Source organism: Parasteatoda tepidariorum, chromosome 2 (genome assembly GCF_043381705.1).
Source record: "Parasteatoda tepidariorum isolate YZ-2023 chromosome 2, CAS_Ptep_4.0, whole genome shotgun sequence".
Classification (NCBI taxonomy): Eukaryota; Metazoa; Arthropoda; class Arachnida; order Araneae; family Theridiidae; genus Parasteatoda; species Parasteatoda tepidariorum.
This window is the reverse complement of record NC_092205.1, coordinates 72,682,936-72,701,710: the sequence shown is the minus strand read 5'-3', so window position 1 is coordinate 72,701,710 and position 18,775 is coordinate 72,682,936. Positions and strand designations below refer to the sequence as shown.

The window sequence follows — 18,775 nt, the reverse complement described above, 5'->3', positions numbered from 1 at the left end:
GATTTTTAAACCCATCTATAGAGGGGAATTTAGCGATAAGCTTCTTTTATCTCACTTTCCCATCCCTAAACAAACCAAGCAGATATTTCCAACCCTGGCAGATAATGCACCTGTAAGGTGTCAGTGGGATCAATATGCATTTTCTGTCAGGATTGCTCATCAGCTAAAGATTACAAATTTTTTTATTTAATTTTTTTTTTTTGTAAGCAAGACGAAGAGTAATGAAAAATAACAAATTTTTCGCTACTAAATAATATTTTACAATCATTTATTTAAATAATGTGTAATAAAAGGGAGGAGTTTGGGAACCATTAGTTAAATTGCCTGCGTAACGGATATAGTGAACTCCCGGTTATAGTGAACCAAAATTTTGGTCCCTTGAAGGTTCACTATAGCGGGGTTTGACTGTATATATATATATATTAAGGACAATAAAGTATGCATTAATTTATAATTTATTTTGTTTTATGATTTATTTTATTTCTTAATGCAAAAGTATAAGCATTTTCTAATCAATTACTATTTTTCATAAAAAAATATGTCACTGTAGATACGTTTAATATTGTTAATAATAAAATTAAAGAAATAATTATGATAATAATAATAAAATTGAAGAAATAGCAATAATGTGATTGTAATGAGAAAATCGAAAAATAAATAATAATAACGGTAAAAGAAAAAAATAATAATATTGATTTTAAAAATTAAAAAATAATGATGATAATAGTAATAAAAAATAATAATGATGATAATAATAATGATTTTAAAAATTAAAAAATAATGATGATAATAGTAATAAAAAATAATAATGATGATAATAATAATGAAATTCAAAATAATAATAATAAGGACGATAGCAATAATAATAGTCAAAATAATAATATTAGTAATAATTATGATAATAATAGTAATAATAATGGAAAATAAATGAATGTGGATTTTAAAATTTTACATCAGTATTGAAAATATTTCAAAAATATAGGAATTTAACTATTTTTTGTTTAACTATAACTTAAAATTCCTTTAGAAATTTATTAGTAGCTTTCCTGTTTATGAGTCACAAAATCCTTCATTTTATTTAAACATGATATTAGGGTGATCTGTGAAATATTAAAATAAGGAATTGGTAGAATTGTAATATTATAAAAAAAGTAGTTGGCTTTGAAATAATTACTTTCTGAATTCATACATTTCAAATAAATACGATATAAACTGCTTTATTTCGTTTAACTGATTTAAATTTTAAGTTTCCTGTGTGATTCAACAATCTAATAACTAAACAACGAACAGGATTTGATACAGGATGCATATAGCCCCCACGTAGAAAAGGCATGACTTCCTGATGTACAATATTTTTTCGGTCATCCGAAATGTTGGTTTCCGCGTGGGGTTATTTATAAAGCCACATTTCTACCGCACCTATTCTCTTTTCAAACCTCATTTGAGCAAAATTAATGGTCATTTGAATAGAATTTCCTGTTTAATAAAGTGTTTCTTATTGTAGCTACTTAACTTGCGCGTTACGCGTCGTTTACGCTTTTTCGCGTGGTTGGAGAACAGTTTTTAGCGACAACAAGAGGTATTTATGAGAAAAGAATTTCAATATCAGCTTAGTATATTATTAAAAATAATATTGTTGTGAGGGTTTGTTCCGTTTTCAGTTATTAATTTAAGAGAATGAAAACAGGAAGCGTAAATTTGCTATTTGTTTAAACTGAGTGCAGTATTCGATAGTACACTGTTGAAAATTTTTGAACGACTTTTACCATATTAATATGCGCTGTCATCTTAATACGATACCAAGTTGTACCATATTGAGCAAATTAAATATTGAACTTGGTTATGTGATAATAAGTTTCGTTGAAACCTTATCAATGATGGTTCAATGTATCAAATACTATTATGGTGCATACTATATTATTATGGTACCATACCATACCATATAGTTCATACCATATTATTATGGTACATTAATAATGTACCCATAATCAAATATTAGTATGGAAATATTGTTATGGTACCATAATAATATGTGCTGTCATTTTAGTACGATACCAAGTTATACCATATTGAGCAAATTAAATATTAAACTTGGTTATGTGATAGTAAGTTTCGTTGAAACCTAATTAATGATGGTTCAATGTATCAAATATTATTATGGTATAAAGTAATAATACACTGGTTTGAAGTATCAATAATTTAGCTACAATGGTAAAAATAATGGTAAATATCATTATTTTTGTTTAATGTTTAGCCAATTGAACATATTCAAAGCTTAATTTGAGTTTCAGTTGAATCTATTTTTCTGAAAATGTACGCACAAATAAAATAAAAATATTTAACCAATCTTTCACTTGCAATATTTACCTCTGTAGTTACCTTTGTTATTAAAATTTCAAACAAGTTATTTCCTATAAATCAAGAATCACCATTAATGGTAAAGCTTTCCAAAATATAATAAAAAAATAAATTTTTAGTTTGATTTATCAAATATTTATTGCGATAGGAAATAAAATGTAAACTTTGATTCATTTGACCGCTCTTCACCTTCAATGCCTAAACAAGCATCGAGAAACAATATTTCTCCATCTCACTGTGAAATAATTTATGTTCCTGAACATTTTCCGATTTTATATCTATTTTAAAAGTATTTTAGTGGAAAAATAAGCAAAAATGAGCTATAAGACACAATATTTTTATGCATAAGAAAACGATTTGAAAAAAAAAAAAAATGAAATAAACATTTTTGTTAAACTTTTTTCTTTTCATAACTGTTTAATAAAAATAATTTCAAAATGCTGTTTACATTATTAATTTTTCTAAAAACTATCGTTAATTTTCTCAAGTGAGAGCCATGATTAGTTTTTTACTACTACTTTCCGAAGTATGTTATGTTTAGTAAAAGCGTATGCTGTTATTCTCGCAATAGTTAGTTTTATAATTTATTTCAAGACTACTTTGTAGAAAAGCGTATTTTGTTAGTCTCTTAACACTACGTTTTATAATTTATATCAAAACTACTTTTCAAAAAAGCGTATGCTGTTAGTCTCTTAACATCAAATTTTATAATTTATTTCAAAACTTTTTAGAAAAGCGTATTTTGTTAGTCTCTTAAGACTAAGTTTTATAATTTGTATCAAAACTACTTTTAAAAAAAGCGTATGCTGTTAGTCTCTTAACATCAAATTTTGTAATTTATTTCAAAACTACTTTTTAGAAAAGCGTATTTGTTAGTCTTTTAACACTAAGTTTTATAATTTGTATCAAAACTACTTTTCAAAAACGCGTATGTTGTTAGTCTCTTGACATCAAATTTTATAATTTATATCAAAACTACTTTTCAGAAATGCGTAGTGCTGTAAATCTCTTAAAATTAGGTTTTATTATTTATATCAAAATACTTTTCAGAATAGGGTATGCTGTTGGTTTCTTTATCATTAGAAGTTTTAGATTAAAAGTTTAAATCATTTTTGTAGCAAAATGCTAGCCTGTCAAAAAACTAATAATAAAATTTAAAAGAATAATAAAAAGTAATTGATACAAACCAATGCTTTTAATTACAATTATTATTATTTACTGAAAAGATTTTTCGAACTATCTTTTAGTATATCAGAGTTCTAGTTCGAAACATGATTTCAAGAAAAACGCGATTAAAGTTAATGAGTGGAAAATGCTAATGCTCGAAAATCTTTCTAACGATTTAGGAAGTATTAATCGTTTTAATGTATTTGATAACAATCTTAGGATACAAATTTTTTAACCTTTTTTTTCCAGTTGGACAATATTTTTCTCGTTAAAGAAATATATTTGAATACAGACGAAAGTTTTGAAAACTTCATCTACATAAAATAATTAAGTTGTTAGTATATTATAATAGTATAAACAAATAGTTTAAATCCATCATTTAATTACATTAAGTCATAGTAATCTTAACAATTAAAAATTTCTTGAGAAACCATTGTGCCTAAAATAATAATAATGAGAGTATAAATATTTAAAATGTAGATGAAATAAACTATCCGTAATGCAGTAAGTTATTTTGCATCAAAATATGCGTCCAAGTTCATGTATTAGTAAATAGGGCGAAAGTCTTTAAAAGAACGTGAATATCTACTTCTCTTTATGTTTGTTCAAACTCAGGTGTTTTCTTATATGAATCATTGATTTAAGAATAAAAAAAATCAAAATAAAACTCGAGTTTTGGAATTCATTGAGTAAAGACAGCAATTTTTATTATAAAGCAGGTGTATTTATCAAAATATAACTATGTCATCATTTATTTTACTATCTGTTAACGATTTGATTAATTGTTTGAAATTTTTCTGCGACAACTTTAAACATGTTCAGCTGAAACGGCGCTAGATGGCAGCACGAAAATAAATTTTCACGAAAACAAGATACATAAATTATCCGTTACCGTAATGAAAAATAATTTTTGATAAAATAGTTTTTTTTAAAGAGAAATAAATATAATTTTGCGACTGTTTAATGATTACATATATTTTTTTCATGCTATTTGCCTTTACTTTAAGATAATCAAAGAAAAACAAGCTTTATTAAATTGACTAATAGTTTTACAAATATTATTTATTTATTTAAATAGTTATAATATTGTATTGGTATAAATTTTTGTTTCATGTTTTCAAATAATTTTATGTTTGTTTAGCGATGGAAAAAAAAACTAATTGTTTACGAGTGCATTAATTTCTTTTAAACATATGTTATTCATACTTTCCTTTTTTGATAATGTTTGGCCGGAGCATGAAAGATATCTTAAACTAAATAAGCTGATCTTTATTTTTATATAAAGATATATTATAAAGATAATATTTATATATTTATCTTTTACAGGTGCATATTGTCGTAGTTTTTTTTAAAGAAAAACATGCATATTTTATTTTTCTTGGATATTTTTTCATGGATTTTCAGTTATTTTTATATATTTTAAATAGTTTTTTATTTTTATTTTATAAAGATTTTTGTTATTTTTATAGATTTTTGCAATTTTGTATTAAATACATAAAGGCAAATTACTGTAAAGTATCTAAAATGTACCTATTTAGTATTATATGCAGTAATCTTTAACAGTTTTGTGATGCATTGTTTTAAAATTGAAAAAAAAAAAAAGATTGTGAAAAAAAAGGCAATAAAAAAAAGTATTAATTTCATTTGACTTCGGGAAAAACGAAACAACTATTATACTTTAAATTTGAATACGGCTGTGCATGTTTTAGGGAGGGGCGGTATATGTTCCCATTAATAATTAGAAATCTCTTAAAGTCCCTCTCAATATATCAAACAAATAAAGAAAATTGTTATGAATTATCATTGATGTAAACTCATCAAAGTTAAAAACGAGAAAGAGATAAAAATAATCGAAATTTTTGCAAGCATTTAACAGACATAAGATTTCTTTTTTCTTTTCTTCTTCTTTATTTCTTCTCCTTCTTTCTATTGTGAGAGCTAATGTGACTGTGTATCTTAAATTCGCCCCCCTCAAAAATTAGACCCCTGCAACGCTCATGTCGCCATGCAAAATTTGAAAATTCACGTAAGACACAAAAAGTTCTAAATTGAAATTTTTACATATTTCGCATTGTTGTATGATAAAATACATATTGCAATTTTTTTTTTCGAAAATCATTATTTTAACCAGTTTTCTGGAATTCTTTTTTGGGCTTGATAGTATTAGCAAAGAAAGGATAATAATTGTCAAGCCACTTTCCTCAAAATCTTTTATGAAGCACTTTTGCTTTTTTTTAAAATACTCGACAGAATACAAGTTTTTTTTAACCATACTAGTTGTAAGCAGTTTCAAAACCGTAAAGGTAAAAAACATTCTTTGCCGCAAACTTTACGGTTAATTGGATGAACAGACTGCTGCCGATTATTTTACCATAATTTTAGAATAATTAGAATTTTAGAAGATATATTTAGAATACAGGCGTCTAAAATATGCAAAATTTCTGCACGTCAGGTTCCTTTAACAATGCAAGATTTTTACTTCTAAAAACCTTAAACTGTTCAATCCGTTAAAAAAAAAAAAAGACGAAAATAGTGTAAGTGATTATGTGATGAAATAAGATCACTAGAAAGTTTTTCTCTGTTCAGAGTTTCTTTAATTTTTAGAGAGCATGGCAGAATTTTTGTGTTTTCTAGGATACTTATACCTATGCCTACGGTAAAGAAGGATAATTCACCGTTTAGCCTTTTTATTGAATTCACAACCAAAGTTGTGGACTCGGTAGTAGAAATGTTCTACTAAAATTCCAGTCCTTATTGAGAGCTGGTCTTCGATTTAAGTCTTATTAAACTTTTAATTTTTCTTTTAATAAAATTTCTTTAATTTTATTTAATTTCAATAAACTAATATAATGAAGCGAAATTAAATTTAATTACTAATTTTTAATTTAATAATTTTATTTTCAATTTAATAATTTTTCTTTTTTTTGGCATATATTTTTTTTTTCAATTTTTTGTCATTTCTTATGCGCTATTAAAGGTGTTTCAATTAGAATGGCATTTTATATTTTTAAATAACAATTAAATATATATTTGTACAAATTATTGAAATTATCGAAGCTCATAAAAGAAAAGAGCTGGACAATCTCAGTTGCAAATTCTCACATAAACTATATTATTACAATGCTGTTGTATAAGTATCTTGTAACATGAGGATTTTTTAGTGAATATTCATGAAATTGAAACTGTTACAAATGATGCATCTTTTTAATTAATTTTTCAATTCTTCATTCTTATTCAATAATTTTTCCTTCCTTAACTAATCATAGTTGGTTTAGGAATTTATAAATCAAAAATTATTTATTAATTATTCATTTATCAATATCCATTTTTTAATAGTTTCAATAATGTTTCGTGTTCTTATTCAGCACTTTCAAACATAGACTCAAAAGCGTTTAAATGCGATAAATTAAGTACTTGATAAGCTGTAATTTAAATAATTGTCATGATATGTCATGATTTAAATAATTGTCATGATATGTCATGATTTGAATAATTGTCATCATTAATATTTTTATTCGCATAATCATAAATATTTGTCTGAATAAAAACCTTTGTTATTATATTAACCTAAAGACCTAAAATTTTTTTTCTGACCTGAGTTCAACGTAATTCATAAGTTCAACATGTTTCATAAGTTCAACATGATTCATAAGTTCAGCATGATTCATAACATAGCTCTGAATTTTGATTCATAACATATGATTCATAACATAACTGCTGAATTTTCATTAGCTCCCATCCCAGAAATCTGTTTTTTACTAATAATTTTTTCTATCTACTCATTCACCAAAATTTCAGATAAAAAGAGAAAAAGTTGGTTTAATAGTTTTTAAAAATCAATTATGTATATGCATAAGGACTTTGCACGAGAAAGACTTATTTTCGAAATGTCAATAACAAACAAATTCATCATTCAATTGATCAATATAGTCATTGATATGATGGAATGATTGACAGCAATTTATTACGATTTCTTGTCAGATTCGAATACATTCTGTGTTGCATCTCACACATACCATTCAGTTATTCGTCCATGTTATGCTAAGAATTAAACGTTAATTCTTTTTCATTTAAAACAAACTTATCGTACATTATTTGTATATTATAAAATCGATTTTGGTTTCATTTTTCTTTTCAGCTTTTGAACCTTCTCTGGTTAAAATAATGAGTGATGAAATAAAAGATGTAAATAATATATTTTTATATTATTTTTAAGACAACAGTGAATGATCCATCAGTATTTGTTTTTACGATTCACTTATTAAATTATGTACATTCAATATGACAAATATGTTGTTTGTATGCAAAATGTATTAATGAGATCTTTTTCCTCTTTCCATCGTAGGACACAGTGACCTTATGTACTCTAGGTATTGGTACGGCGTTTGGGGAGTCCATATTGGACAACAGTCCCCACAGTGCAACAGTTGTCACCAACGAACATTGCGAACTGCTAAGGATAGAACAAAGAGATTTCAAAACAATATGGGAGGTAAGAGTTTTCAATGGACTTATTATTTATTTATATACTCTTTTTGAAAACCATTAGATATATACATGATTCGAGTTAAGTTTGAAGAGGATAAAATGAGAATACACTGTAATAATAGTTCGCTAAATTCCACACATAAGAAAAAATTTGTCTGAAAGTTTGTTTGATTTCTTTGTTTGTCTGAAATAATGAGGGCTATACTTAGAGATTTCTAATTATTGAGAGGAAGGATACGTACGCACCAACTCCTTGACGCCCTTATTCAAGAGAAACCCATGAAATACAAATTCAATGGATATATGCACGTAGAGTGAATTAATTTTTAGGTCCATTTTCACCTCACCTTTATCAAATTTTTTAGACAAAAATGGTACATAATTCTTTAAAGCTGCTACAGAGTGCAAAAAAGTCTTGATCAAGTTACGGAAAAATTTACCGGTACCGGGTATTTTCTTATCGTAACATCCATTTTTATGTTAAAATTTTTTGGATCAAAATATCTGATATGCCGTAATTTTTACAGTAACATTTTTTTGCAAAATCACTATAGATAAATAATTATTACCGTAAAATATACGGTTTAAAATTTCACGGTAAAAATGGCTTTTACGGTCATGGTGTCAGTACTTTTTACAGTAATTTCGTCCCAAATTTTTTACAGAGTATAAATATGAAACAAATAAGCGTTTAGTTCCTACATTTCATCGAATATGTATGTGATAAGTAAATACCATAATTCTGTCTAACTCTTTGATGTGGGAAATAACATTGTAGTTGTTGTTCCTAAAATCAGAACTTGTAACAGAAGTGTGTTTCTTTTTATTATATTAACTATTATTTGCAAATCTTTGTATTTCCTCAATGCTTAGACAAATTTTTATTAAGCTATTAAGAATATGCAAAAAAAAAAAAGAAAAATCCAACTATTTGAAATTTATGACTTAGTAAATTAATCTTTCCTAGTTACAATATTATTTAGAAAGTTTAAAAAAAACTTAATCATCTCCAAGTTCACGAGATGCGTAGTTTTAAATCTAAGCAAGAATTTCGTTTTCATTTTTATTAATTAAAACACAATCAATAAAAGAAATATTCATTCAAAACACTGCACAATAATATTCTCTCAAATAACTTCAAAAAATCTCTCAATAACTTCAAATTATTTAATTATCTCAAAATTATTTTTTAGGCTTAATTTCTTTTAAAAAATCGCAATTAAACTTATTTTTTAGATCACAATTAGAATGCATCAGCATAAAATCCCATTATTCCTTTATGCTATTGCAATTTTCAGTTTCTTGATCTGAAACAGTGCAGGATTTAGTTTGCCAATTCTAAATACTTATTTACCGAATTTCAGAAAAATAAAATGATAATTTTAGAACCACTTCTAAAGGTATTTAGTTTTTTAAGTGAAATTGAATAAACCTAAACCGAAGTGGGCAATCAAATTTAAAGTATCAAGGATTTATTTAATCTAACATATTAGAAATATTATCTAACGTATTTCGTTAATATAATTGATTTTTTTTAAAAATCAGTAATGTTATTTTATAAAATATTTAAATTTTTTCACAGTTTTAAAGAAACAGTTTTTGTGTTAAGTTCAATTATAAGTTCTATTTTGTGTTAAGTTCTATTAAGTTCTATGAACTATATATCTATATATATATAGTTTTTGTGTTAAGTTCTATTATATACGATGCATATTGTTTTTATACTTAACATTATCAAAATAATCTTAGATGTGTTAATCTAAAGCATAATACAATTTTAAACTGTTGTCACAAAGTTTACGCGAAAAATAGGCTTGGGTTAACGGATAAATTCCATTCTATATATAATTCGATTCCGAAGAGGGCTCCCGTTCACTGACTAAAGATAAATATTACGTCATAGTGACCATTTTTTTATCACTCTAATTTTCGTTATATTTCCTGTATTGATAGGAATGGACGCCATCATTATGTCATCTTGTATTTCCGCTTCAGAAATATTTTCAGCAAATATTCACCGATTTATTAATGACTATTATGCATAGCAACACATTTCCATGCTTCGAAAGTTATGTGAAAAACTATCGTGAATTATTTGGCAATAAATTTCCTTACGTATAAGTTATGTTGAAAACGATAGTGGATTATTTGACATCGAAATTCTCCAGTTTTAAGTTATGTTAAAAACAATAGTGAATTAATTGGCTACAAATTTTCATGTTTCTAAGTTATGATAAAAAATGATGTTGGGTTAATTGGCCACAAATTTCCATGTGAACAAGTATTGTTAAATAAGGCAGTGGATTATTTGGCATTAAAATTCCTTACTTATAAGTTGGAATTCTAGAGCCAAAGTTTAAAACGATAAATAATTTAAAAAAAACGATATTGGTTATTTGATAATTTTCTTTATGTTGAAAATTTTTAATTTAATTAAATTGATTTTAATTAAGTTGCATTTAACTCTTTGACAAAGATGTATGTTTTGCATAGCCTACAGAACATTTTGCATAGCCTACAGAATTACTACTGAACAACCTCGGCTTTAAACAGAGTTTGTACATGTATATGTGACTCTGTGAGTTTCACATTGCATTTCACACGTTCCCATACTTATGTTTTACATAGCCTACAGAACATTTTGCATAACCTAAAGAATTATTACAGAACAGCAGCGGCTTTAAACAGAGCTTGTGAGTGCATATGTGAATATGTGGGTTTCACTTTACATTTCACACGTTTCAGTACATATGTTTTGCGTATCCAATGTACCACAAATCAACATCGGTTTTCAATAGAGCTTGGGCGTACATACGTAAATGTGTGAATTTAGCGCATTCACGTTGCATTTCGTTCCTGTACATATGTTTTGCTTAACCTTTTTACTACAGAAAGATTTCGGTTCTGAACAGAGCTTGCGCGTGAGTACGAGAGAATGTGCTAAATCTGTCTAAAACAAACTCGCTAGAAATTGAAGTCATCTAAACTCAGATTGGGGTGTGGGGTAGGCAAACTACTTGTTTTGAAAAATGCTCCGAAATCCTGAGAATAATGCTTAGTGTTAAATCAAACTAATAGATATGTATTTCAAATGCATCGTGAGAAAATTTTTTGAAATTGTATGATTAATAAATTGAAAAGCAATAAAATAGAGATTAAAAAACGCTATATTTTTTAGCGGGAAACAAGTGCAATGACAGGAACATCTGTTAATTTCTCACTTGCAAAACACGTGTAAAACGTTTTTCAATGCGTTTCTATATCATCACGTTCTGTAAAAACCATACACGTCACAAATACGTCATAGATTTTATTTTACTTTTTTATTCCAGCATCAGGGATTTTGTTTCTTCTTCTTTACGCATAACACTTTCGCGTAACTCTAAATCCTTACGCAAGTAACGGCTTAAGATAACTCGAATTTGTTTTTGCTCCATTAGTAATCAGAAAAATGCGATGTCAAAATGAAAGATAAACACATGTGTTTTTTCTTGTCGCCTGAGGGTGTTTAGCGCTGTCTTTTTTAAATCTAATTATAAGAAGATTCGAAACTGGAACAAAATCTGTCAAGCCTGACGGTTTATCGTCAAGGTCATTTTTTCCATACCATTGTAAGAGATGTTCATCTACCATCCTTACTTTTGTTACTCGTTTGTTGAAATGCAGTTTTAACGCAACAGTTAACACTACACTGTAAAAAAAATCCAGAGTAAATTATGGTTAAAATACTGGCAGCAACCGGAAAATCGATTTTACTGTAAAATACATTTTTACCTTAAAATTTTATACCGATAATAATTATTTAATTACATTGACTTTACTGTAAATATTACACTAATAATGACGGAATATCAGATTTTCTGTTATGTAAAAATTTACGGTAAAAGGTACCGGCACTCAGTGTGCCAATACTTTTTAACGTAATTTGTTCAGAATCTTTTTTACAGACTATGTAATGAATTTCTTGGTTATACAAAGCAGTAATTCTAAAGGTGTTTTCTTTCTTTTCTTTTTCCCTTATTTTTTTCTCCATCGACTTCTTTTTTATTTGGCGTATATAAATAATCTTACTGCACTAAAAAAAAAGTTATGATCAAAAATACCAGAATATGGTAAAATTTATAGTATTTTTGGTTCTATGGGAACATCAAAATGCAAGGTAACTTTCGTTGAAGCGCTCTGTTAATGATTTAGGTAAAATTAACAATAAAATATGTTTTTATTTTTTGCGTTAAAATTTATTAAATGTGGTAAAATTTGGTAATATTATCATGCTAACTTAGAGCATGGCATAAAAACAATTTATTCGATTAAATTTACTTCTCAGTTAGTATTGTTTAGTAAATGCATGCTAATAAGAAGTATAATTTTGAGAACCAGAATTTATGGTAAACCGTTATCACGTGAATGGAAAAAACTCCAAATAAACATTTTAGTTTTTAATACCAGAATCATGGTTTATTTTACCAGAAATGACATTACCATACAGTACGTTAATTTTACTAGAATTATTTCCTCCGTGTGCCATAAGTACACCATAGATAGCAGTATTTTGAAAAATGAAATGACATTATTTGATCAGCTATGTGCAAGTCAATCACGTTTTGCAAGTCAATCACGTCACAAATTTACTATTATTTTTCAACCTGCTGCAAAACCGAGGAAAATTAGCCCACTCAAATAATTCATTTAAAATGCTAATTTCAGACGTGTTAATTCAAGATTCTTATTAAAATGCTTTATGAAGACTTATTATTTTGGAAAACAAAATTTGGAATCTGTAGTTCAGACGAACATTCGAAGATTTATTTAACTAAAAATACTTACGGAGTTGTCAACTCTATTTTTCACCGCCAACTTTTGTATCTTTATTGGTAATAATTTTAATAACTACCCACTGATTCTGTAGTAACATATTTTATTAATCACAACGAAGTATAACCGCAATATTAAACTAGAATATTTAATAATATATATCGTTTAAAAAACTATAATGATATATCTATTTTATTAATAACCCGTAGCAACATTTTAACATTGGCCCCACTTGCACTCAAAATGGGCTAATATGGGGCCCATAGGAACCTGCACCGAGGGACTTATAGTGGGATGCCTATATTTTTCAATATTGATCCTAGAATGACTTTCAATATTGGAACAAGATACATTTCTATCTAGGACCAATATTGAAAAATCTAGACACTCCAATTTTTACCCAACATTATAAGTCTATAAGGATCTTACATAGAAAATGATATTGGTCCATTATTGAAAGTCATTCTGGACCAATATAATATGCATGCATATATGCATATATAATATGTATAATTCTGTTTTTCGACCAATATACAGAAATATCGCGAACCATTTCTACTCGTCTTTTTAAAACATATTTCAACATAAACATAATTTATTTTTTTATATTCTAATAGTTGATTTTCTATGTAACAATTATATTTTCTGTATAACAATTATATTTCATGATGTAATATGTACTCTTTTTCTGCATCATGCACATAGAGAAATTAACACCTGATAAATAATAAAATTTTCGACAAAATTCTTACACTGTTAAAAAGAATTGGAACTTTTGCATCATAACATCGTAAAACTCTTTACAATAAAGTGTCCAATTAAACTATATATATATAATGCAAAATTCCTTCTTCTTGAATATTGTATGCTTAATCTTTAATGGAAACGTAAGTAAAATTTTCTGAAACCTAAGTGAAGGTTAATAATTTTACACGATATTATGCTTCAAAATACCGACATTTTACTTCAATGTTGAGCATAATTTTTTGAATGTATAAATGTCTCCTTTTATGTAAGGTTAAGTATTGCTTACACGGTATACTCCTACAGAATATTCTTAAATTTCTGAATTTTATTTATAAACAATTATGTACAATTTCACAAATTATATGCATAAAAAAAACTTATAAGAGTTAATAAGTAAGATGAAATTTCAAGACAAAAAATTAAGAGAATTAATTTTGATTATTAAAATTTGAATCAGCATTGAACGAAATATTCATCAATACTTTGTATACATAGGTAATTTCCTTTAATGTTATTAAGGATATATTGAAATATGCTTTTAAAAGTGTATTTTTTTTAATAAAAATTCCTAAAATAAATTTAAATATATGAATTAAATGACACTATAAATTGACGCTTGTAGTACATGACTAAGTTGACATGGTTCCGAGGGTAGAGAGCATTAGCGAGCAGGGGGCGTTACCTTCTAATTAGTAAGAAACATTTTTTTAAACACCTATATATTTGATGCATTCTGGTTTTGCGTGTTGTAGTTTACATATTAGCTTATTACCGTTTAAAATTGTACTCTAACAAATTATGAAACACGTTATAGTAAAGTCCTGGTCAATCACTTCTTTCATTCGAAGTTACAATTATTTAACACGTATAAGACATTATTATGCACTCATATTTTAATAATTCGAACTTGTTTAATTCGACATTTTGACTTTTTTCATCCGTTTCCTTGAAATCTGCATAAAAATAATACTTAAACATCGCGAATAATTCAAATTTTTTAAACATTTTAAATTTTTTGTATGATTTGCTCTTGAAATATTGCGGTAAAAATATTTTTCACAGTATGATTTTTTTAAAAATTTAATGTAGCAAAAAACACGTGATTAAAAATAAAACAAACGTTATTTTTATATCACTTTTTATGAATCATTGCCTTTACGAATTCAAACTACAATGATCCAACCCCATTATTCAAATCCGTAATCTTCCCACTGATCTTTCCTCCTTTACCAGACAATCACCTTTTCTTGATTTTTTTAAACATCCATTTTCTTTCTTAGCAACCAAACGAAATAGAAACTATCGCAAAAAAACAAAAATCTTATTTGTTCTTTATCGGCGATGAATTAATCGATATCTAAAGCATATTATCAAGGTTTACCAAAGTCAACTTTTTATTCCCGAACATTTTTCTTGACAATCTTGAGAGCTATCCTTTTTTAAATTAGCTCCGCGCAATAGCGGTAAGAGGAATTTTAACTCCTCATTCATTATTATTTTATTATTTTTATAATCATGGGGATCAAATTGTCGGTTCACGGAGTTTATTATCTCGTTGACAAGAAAAAAGGTTTACACTTGATATGGAAGGTAAGGTGATTTAAGTATAGTAAGATAATGAAGTGGTTGTCAGATTTTTTAGCTGCTTTATTTTTTTTTTCATTCGGCTATTGTATTCTTAAAGTCATTTGACTTCTTCTATATAGTGTTATGTTTGATTAAGCCATATTTTTAATGATGTTTTCAGTGCTTTGCAAACATTTACAAATATTTCTTTATATTCTTGACAAATAATGTAAGAAAGAGATAAATTTTTAGCGATATTGCTTTTGATAGATTGTTAATTATTTGCTAGAATTTTTAGGTTGATGAGAACTATTTTTTTATTACTTTTTTTACCTATTAAGAGTTAATTATTTTTATTTTCATAATTAAAATTTTTCACACTTAATATTTTTCTAAAGTATTTTAAAAGAATTATCCTTAAAACATGTTTATGCATCGTTTAAGCAAAATATATATTCAATAAAAATCAATTATGCAAGGAGATGTTTTCAAAACAAAACATAAAAAATCTTTCTTTTTAACCTGATCTGCAAAAATGTAAAAAAACACGGTGAATTCTCGTAATGTGATAATAACATTTCTAGTAAAGAAAAGCTATAATTTCGGTAATAAAGCCATAATATTAAGTGGTCAAACCGTTCATTTGGTAATTTTTTCCTTCATATGGTAGCGGTTTACTGGAAATTCTGGTTCAGTGTCTGATAGCATATTTGGTAAAAAAATACGCAACTGAAAATTAAATTTAACTGGATACATGCTTTTTTTTTCATGCCCTAAAATATCATGTTAAAATTACAAAATTTACCACGCTTACAAATTTTTTTATCACTTATTATAAAACTATATTTTATTGTTAATTTTACCAAAATCATTACCAAAATTTCGGTGAGACTTATAGAGACCCATAGAGCCAGAAACACAGTAAATTTTACCATTTTCTGGTGGTTTTCATCATTATTTTTTTCTCAATGTAGCAAGTATTATCATTGCACTTTTAATTATTTTTTAATTATTTATAATTATTTAATTATTTTTTTATTTATTTATAATTTATGTATTTTTTTTTAACAAATCGACGTTAAATCTGTTTAAAAAGATCCAATCTATCTATGATTTCTTTATCTTGGAAAGAAAAACTTCAAACCAATATTTATTATTTTGACTTACATTATAATCACGAAAAATACTATAAATAATCCAATTTTAATTTTGTTGTTATTAGTCCATATATTTACAAGTACGAGAAAACAATCATGCAACTTTAAGCTTTTGCTTACGACGCTAAGTATGCCGAAGCCGACTGTTCTGGTCCACCAGTTATACCAAAGGTTAATTAAAAAAAAAACTGATTACAGTTTCAATTACAAATTGTATTAAACATATAAATGCGTGTAACATTTTTTCAAATACAATATATATTTTGTATGATTAGAGTGCTTTTAATTGAACAAAAATTCTCCCGCTTCTAAAATGTCACTTGCTGCAGTTGCTGTGAAGCCCAACTATTTTTAATGCTAATTTTAAAAATGCCAAAAAGGAACTAATTGCGTACTTAGCTGTCTCCAGGAATCTAATTTATGTTGTCCGGAACAGCCTGGTTGGTAGTGCGTTGGACTCGTGTTCGTGTGAACAGAAGTTCGAATCCAGCCGAGCGAAGAATCTCCGTATATTGACTGGTACCCGTTAAATCTTTCGGGGTCACAAAGCTCTCCATGTTCTCATTACAAATCTACATCTCTGGGGGAATTGGAGATAGATCGTTCTCTGGTTCAGGTCAAAATTACGATCTGCGGATGAATGAAAGTTGTGTGAATGAGTCTTCTCTGTCAAACGGGTTGTGACGTATGTGTGTTGTAAAATTATATTATTGGCCATAGAGGGCGCCACTGAGAAGCAAGAATAGCAGCTCTGCCTTAAAATTCGCTAAATTTCAAGCAGTCTTGCTGATATAGCTGTCGAAATGCCTGCAAATAACTCTGTAATCATTAAGTCACTACTTGCAAAAAATTGCAATCACATTGAATTCGCTTGACTACTGGAATTATACAAGCCAAATAGTATCTCCCTTCTCTTTCATTGCGACAATTTTGAAACATTTTGCACGTCAGAGCGTATTGCGTACTAATTAAAACTCCGATAAAATATTTTTTTGTTAAAAAATATGCCTTTTGAATTCCTAAAAATATTGCATTATCGTTGGTTTATTTAAAAGCAGAAGAAAACAAATTTAAAGCATATTGAAAATACTTACTTTTTAGCGCTAAGAACATACGTACAGTGTGCTCACATATTTTTTGTCTTGTGAATTTAGTGTAGATTTTCAGAAAAATATAAGTGCTAACATTAACATGCTAACATGCTTAGTCCTAGCATGCTATTTAAGAAAAAATAGTTTTTTTAAAATTTCAGCTCTTAGAAAAGGAATTAAGTATCAAAACAGAAATGACAATACTAAAGATTAGCTCGTAATACTTAAAATTGTGCGGCATGTTTTGACAGATAAAATAGTCAGTGATAGTTATATGACGATAAAGTTTTCGGCATATAAAGAAATATAATTAGTTAATTTTTTGGAATCTATTAGTTTATTCAGTATAGCATTATATAGTATTATAACTCAAGTTATTATAACTAGTATTAGTTATAATAACTTATTATTAGAAGTAGTTATTATAACTCAAAGTATTTTTTTTAGTTACACCTGTTTGCAAATAAAGTTATAATGGTATTTTTTATAAATATTGTTCATTAATCGATATTGTTTAAAAAATCAATTTTGTTTAAAAAAATACTTTACTATTACACTGTAAAAAATTCAGGATCAAACAACGGTTTATAATGCCGGCAAATTGGATGCATCATCCGTTAAATCCATTTCCACCGTAAAATATTGAACCGAAATTTTTACTGTAATGTTTAATTAGGGTGATTCAGTGATTTTACAGTAATTATTGCTTTAAAAATTACGTATATCGGATTTTTTGCCCGATAACATGTTCTGATAGAAGTGAATTTTACGGTAATAAGTACCGGCTCCCTCAATGCCGGTACTTTATACCGGAATTTAATCCGGTATTTTTTATGGTGTAGGGGAGAGTCGGGTAGCCCCGTCCACTTAAGGAGTATTGCTTATATTTCTGCATAATATTGAGTAATAATCAATATTTTTGTATGTTTCTATTGTTTTATCATCTAACTAAATAATGAAAAAAGAATAAACCAAAAAAAGAATAGTTTAACTTAAAAAAATGGAAATTAAAAAAAAAAACATGCTTTTCAGCTCTTTTCAAAATGTTTTGGGTCTAGTTACAAAAATCATGTTTTTTTACTGTTTTTTTTCAGGTGTAAATGAAAATGACCAATGTATTGACAATAGATAAACCTCATTTATCATTTTTATCACAAAATTCAACCGATTTTTCTTAATTTCATGACTACTGTATTTAACATATTTTCAAAACTATTGTTTACCACGTTACCAGCTGCATAAATACTTGAAACTTTGAAAATAATCTTTTTTTAATATAACAATTAATGTCCGATGGCCCATTGACTTGAAAAAATGTTCTATGCATATGAAATTGACAGTGGGCGGGGGTACCCGCTGGGCGGGGCTACCCGACTCTCCCCTACT

The 18,775-nt window shown here is 27.1% G+C and overlaps 1 protein-coding gene across 5 annotated transcripts in view; it reads left to right on the top strand.

Moving 5' to 3' along the window:
- LOC107457381 (Exchange protein directly activated by cAMP) overlaps positions 1 to 18,775 on the top strand; it is a 274,203-nt gene that overhangs the window by 167,111 nt on the left and 88,317 nt on the right. For 3 of the 5 annotated variants that reach the window (XM_071177747.1, XM_071177748.1, XM_071177749.1), the window contains one exon: positions 7,871 to 8,017. In XM_071177747.1, the coding sequence (XP_071033848.1) occupies positions 7,871 to 8,017 (147 nt within the window). Of the gene's footprint in view, positions 1 to 7,586; positions 7,711 to 7,870; positions 8,018 to 15,009; positions 15,166 to 18,775 lie in introns of those variants that run through there. The other 2 variants (XM_071177750.1, XM_071177751.1) reach the window with 2 other exon arrangements.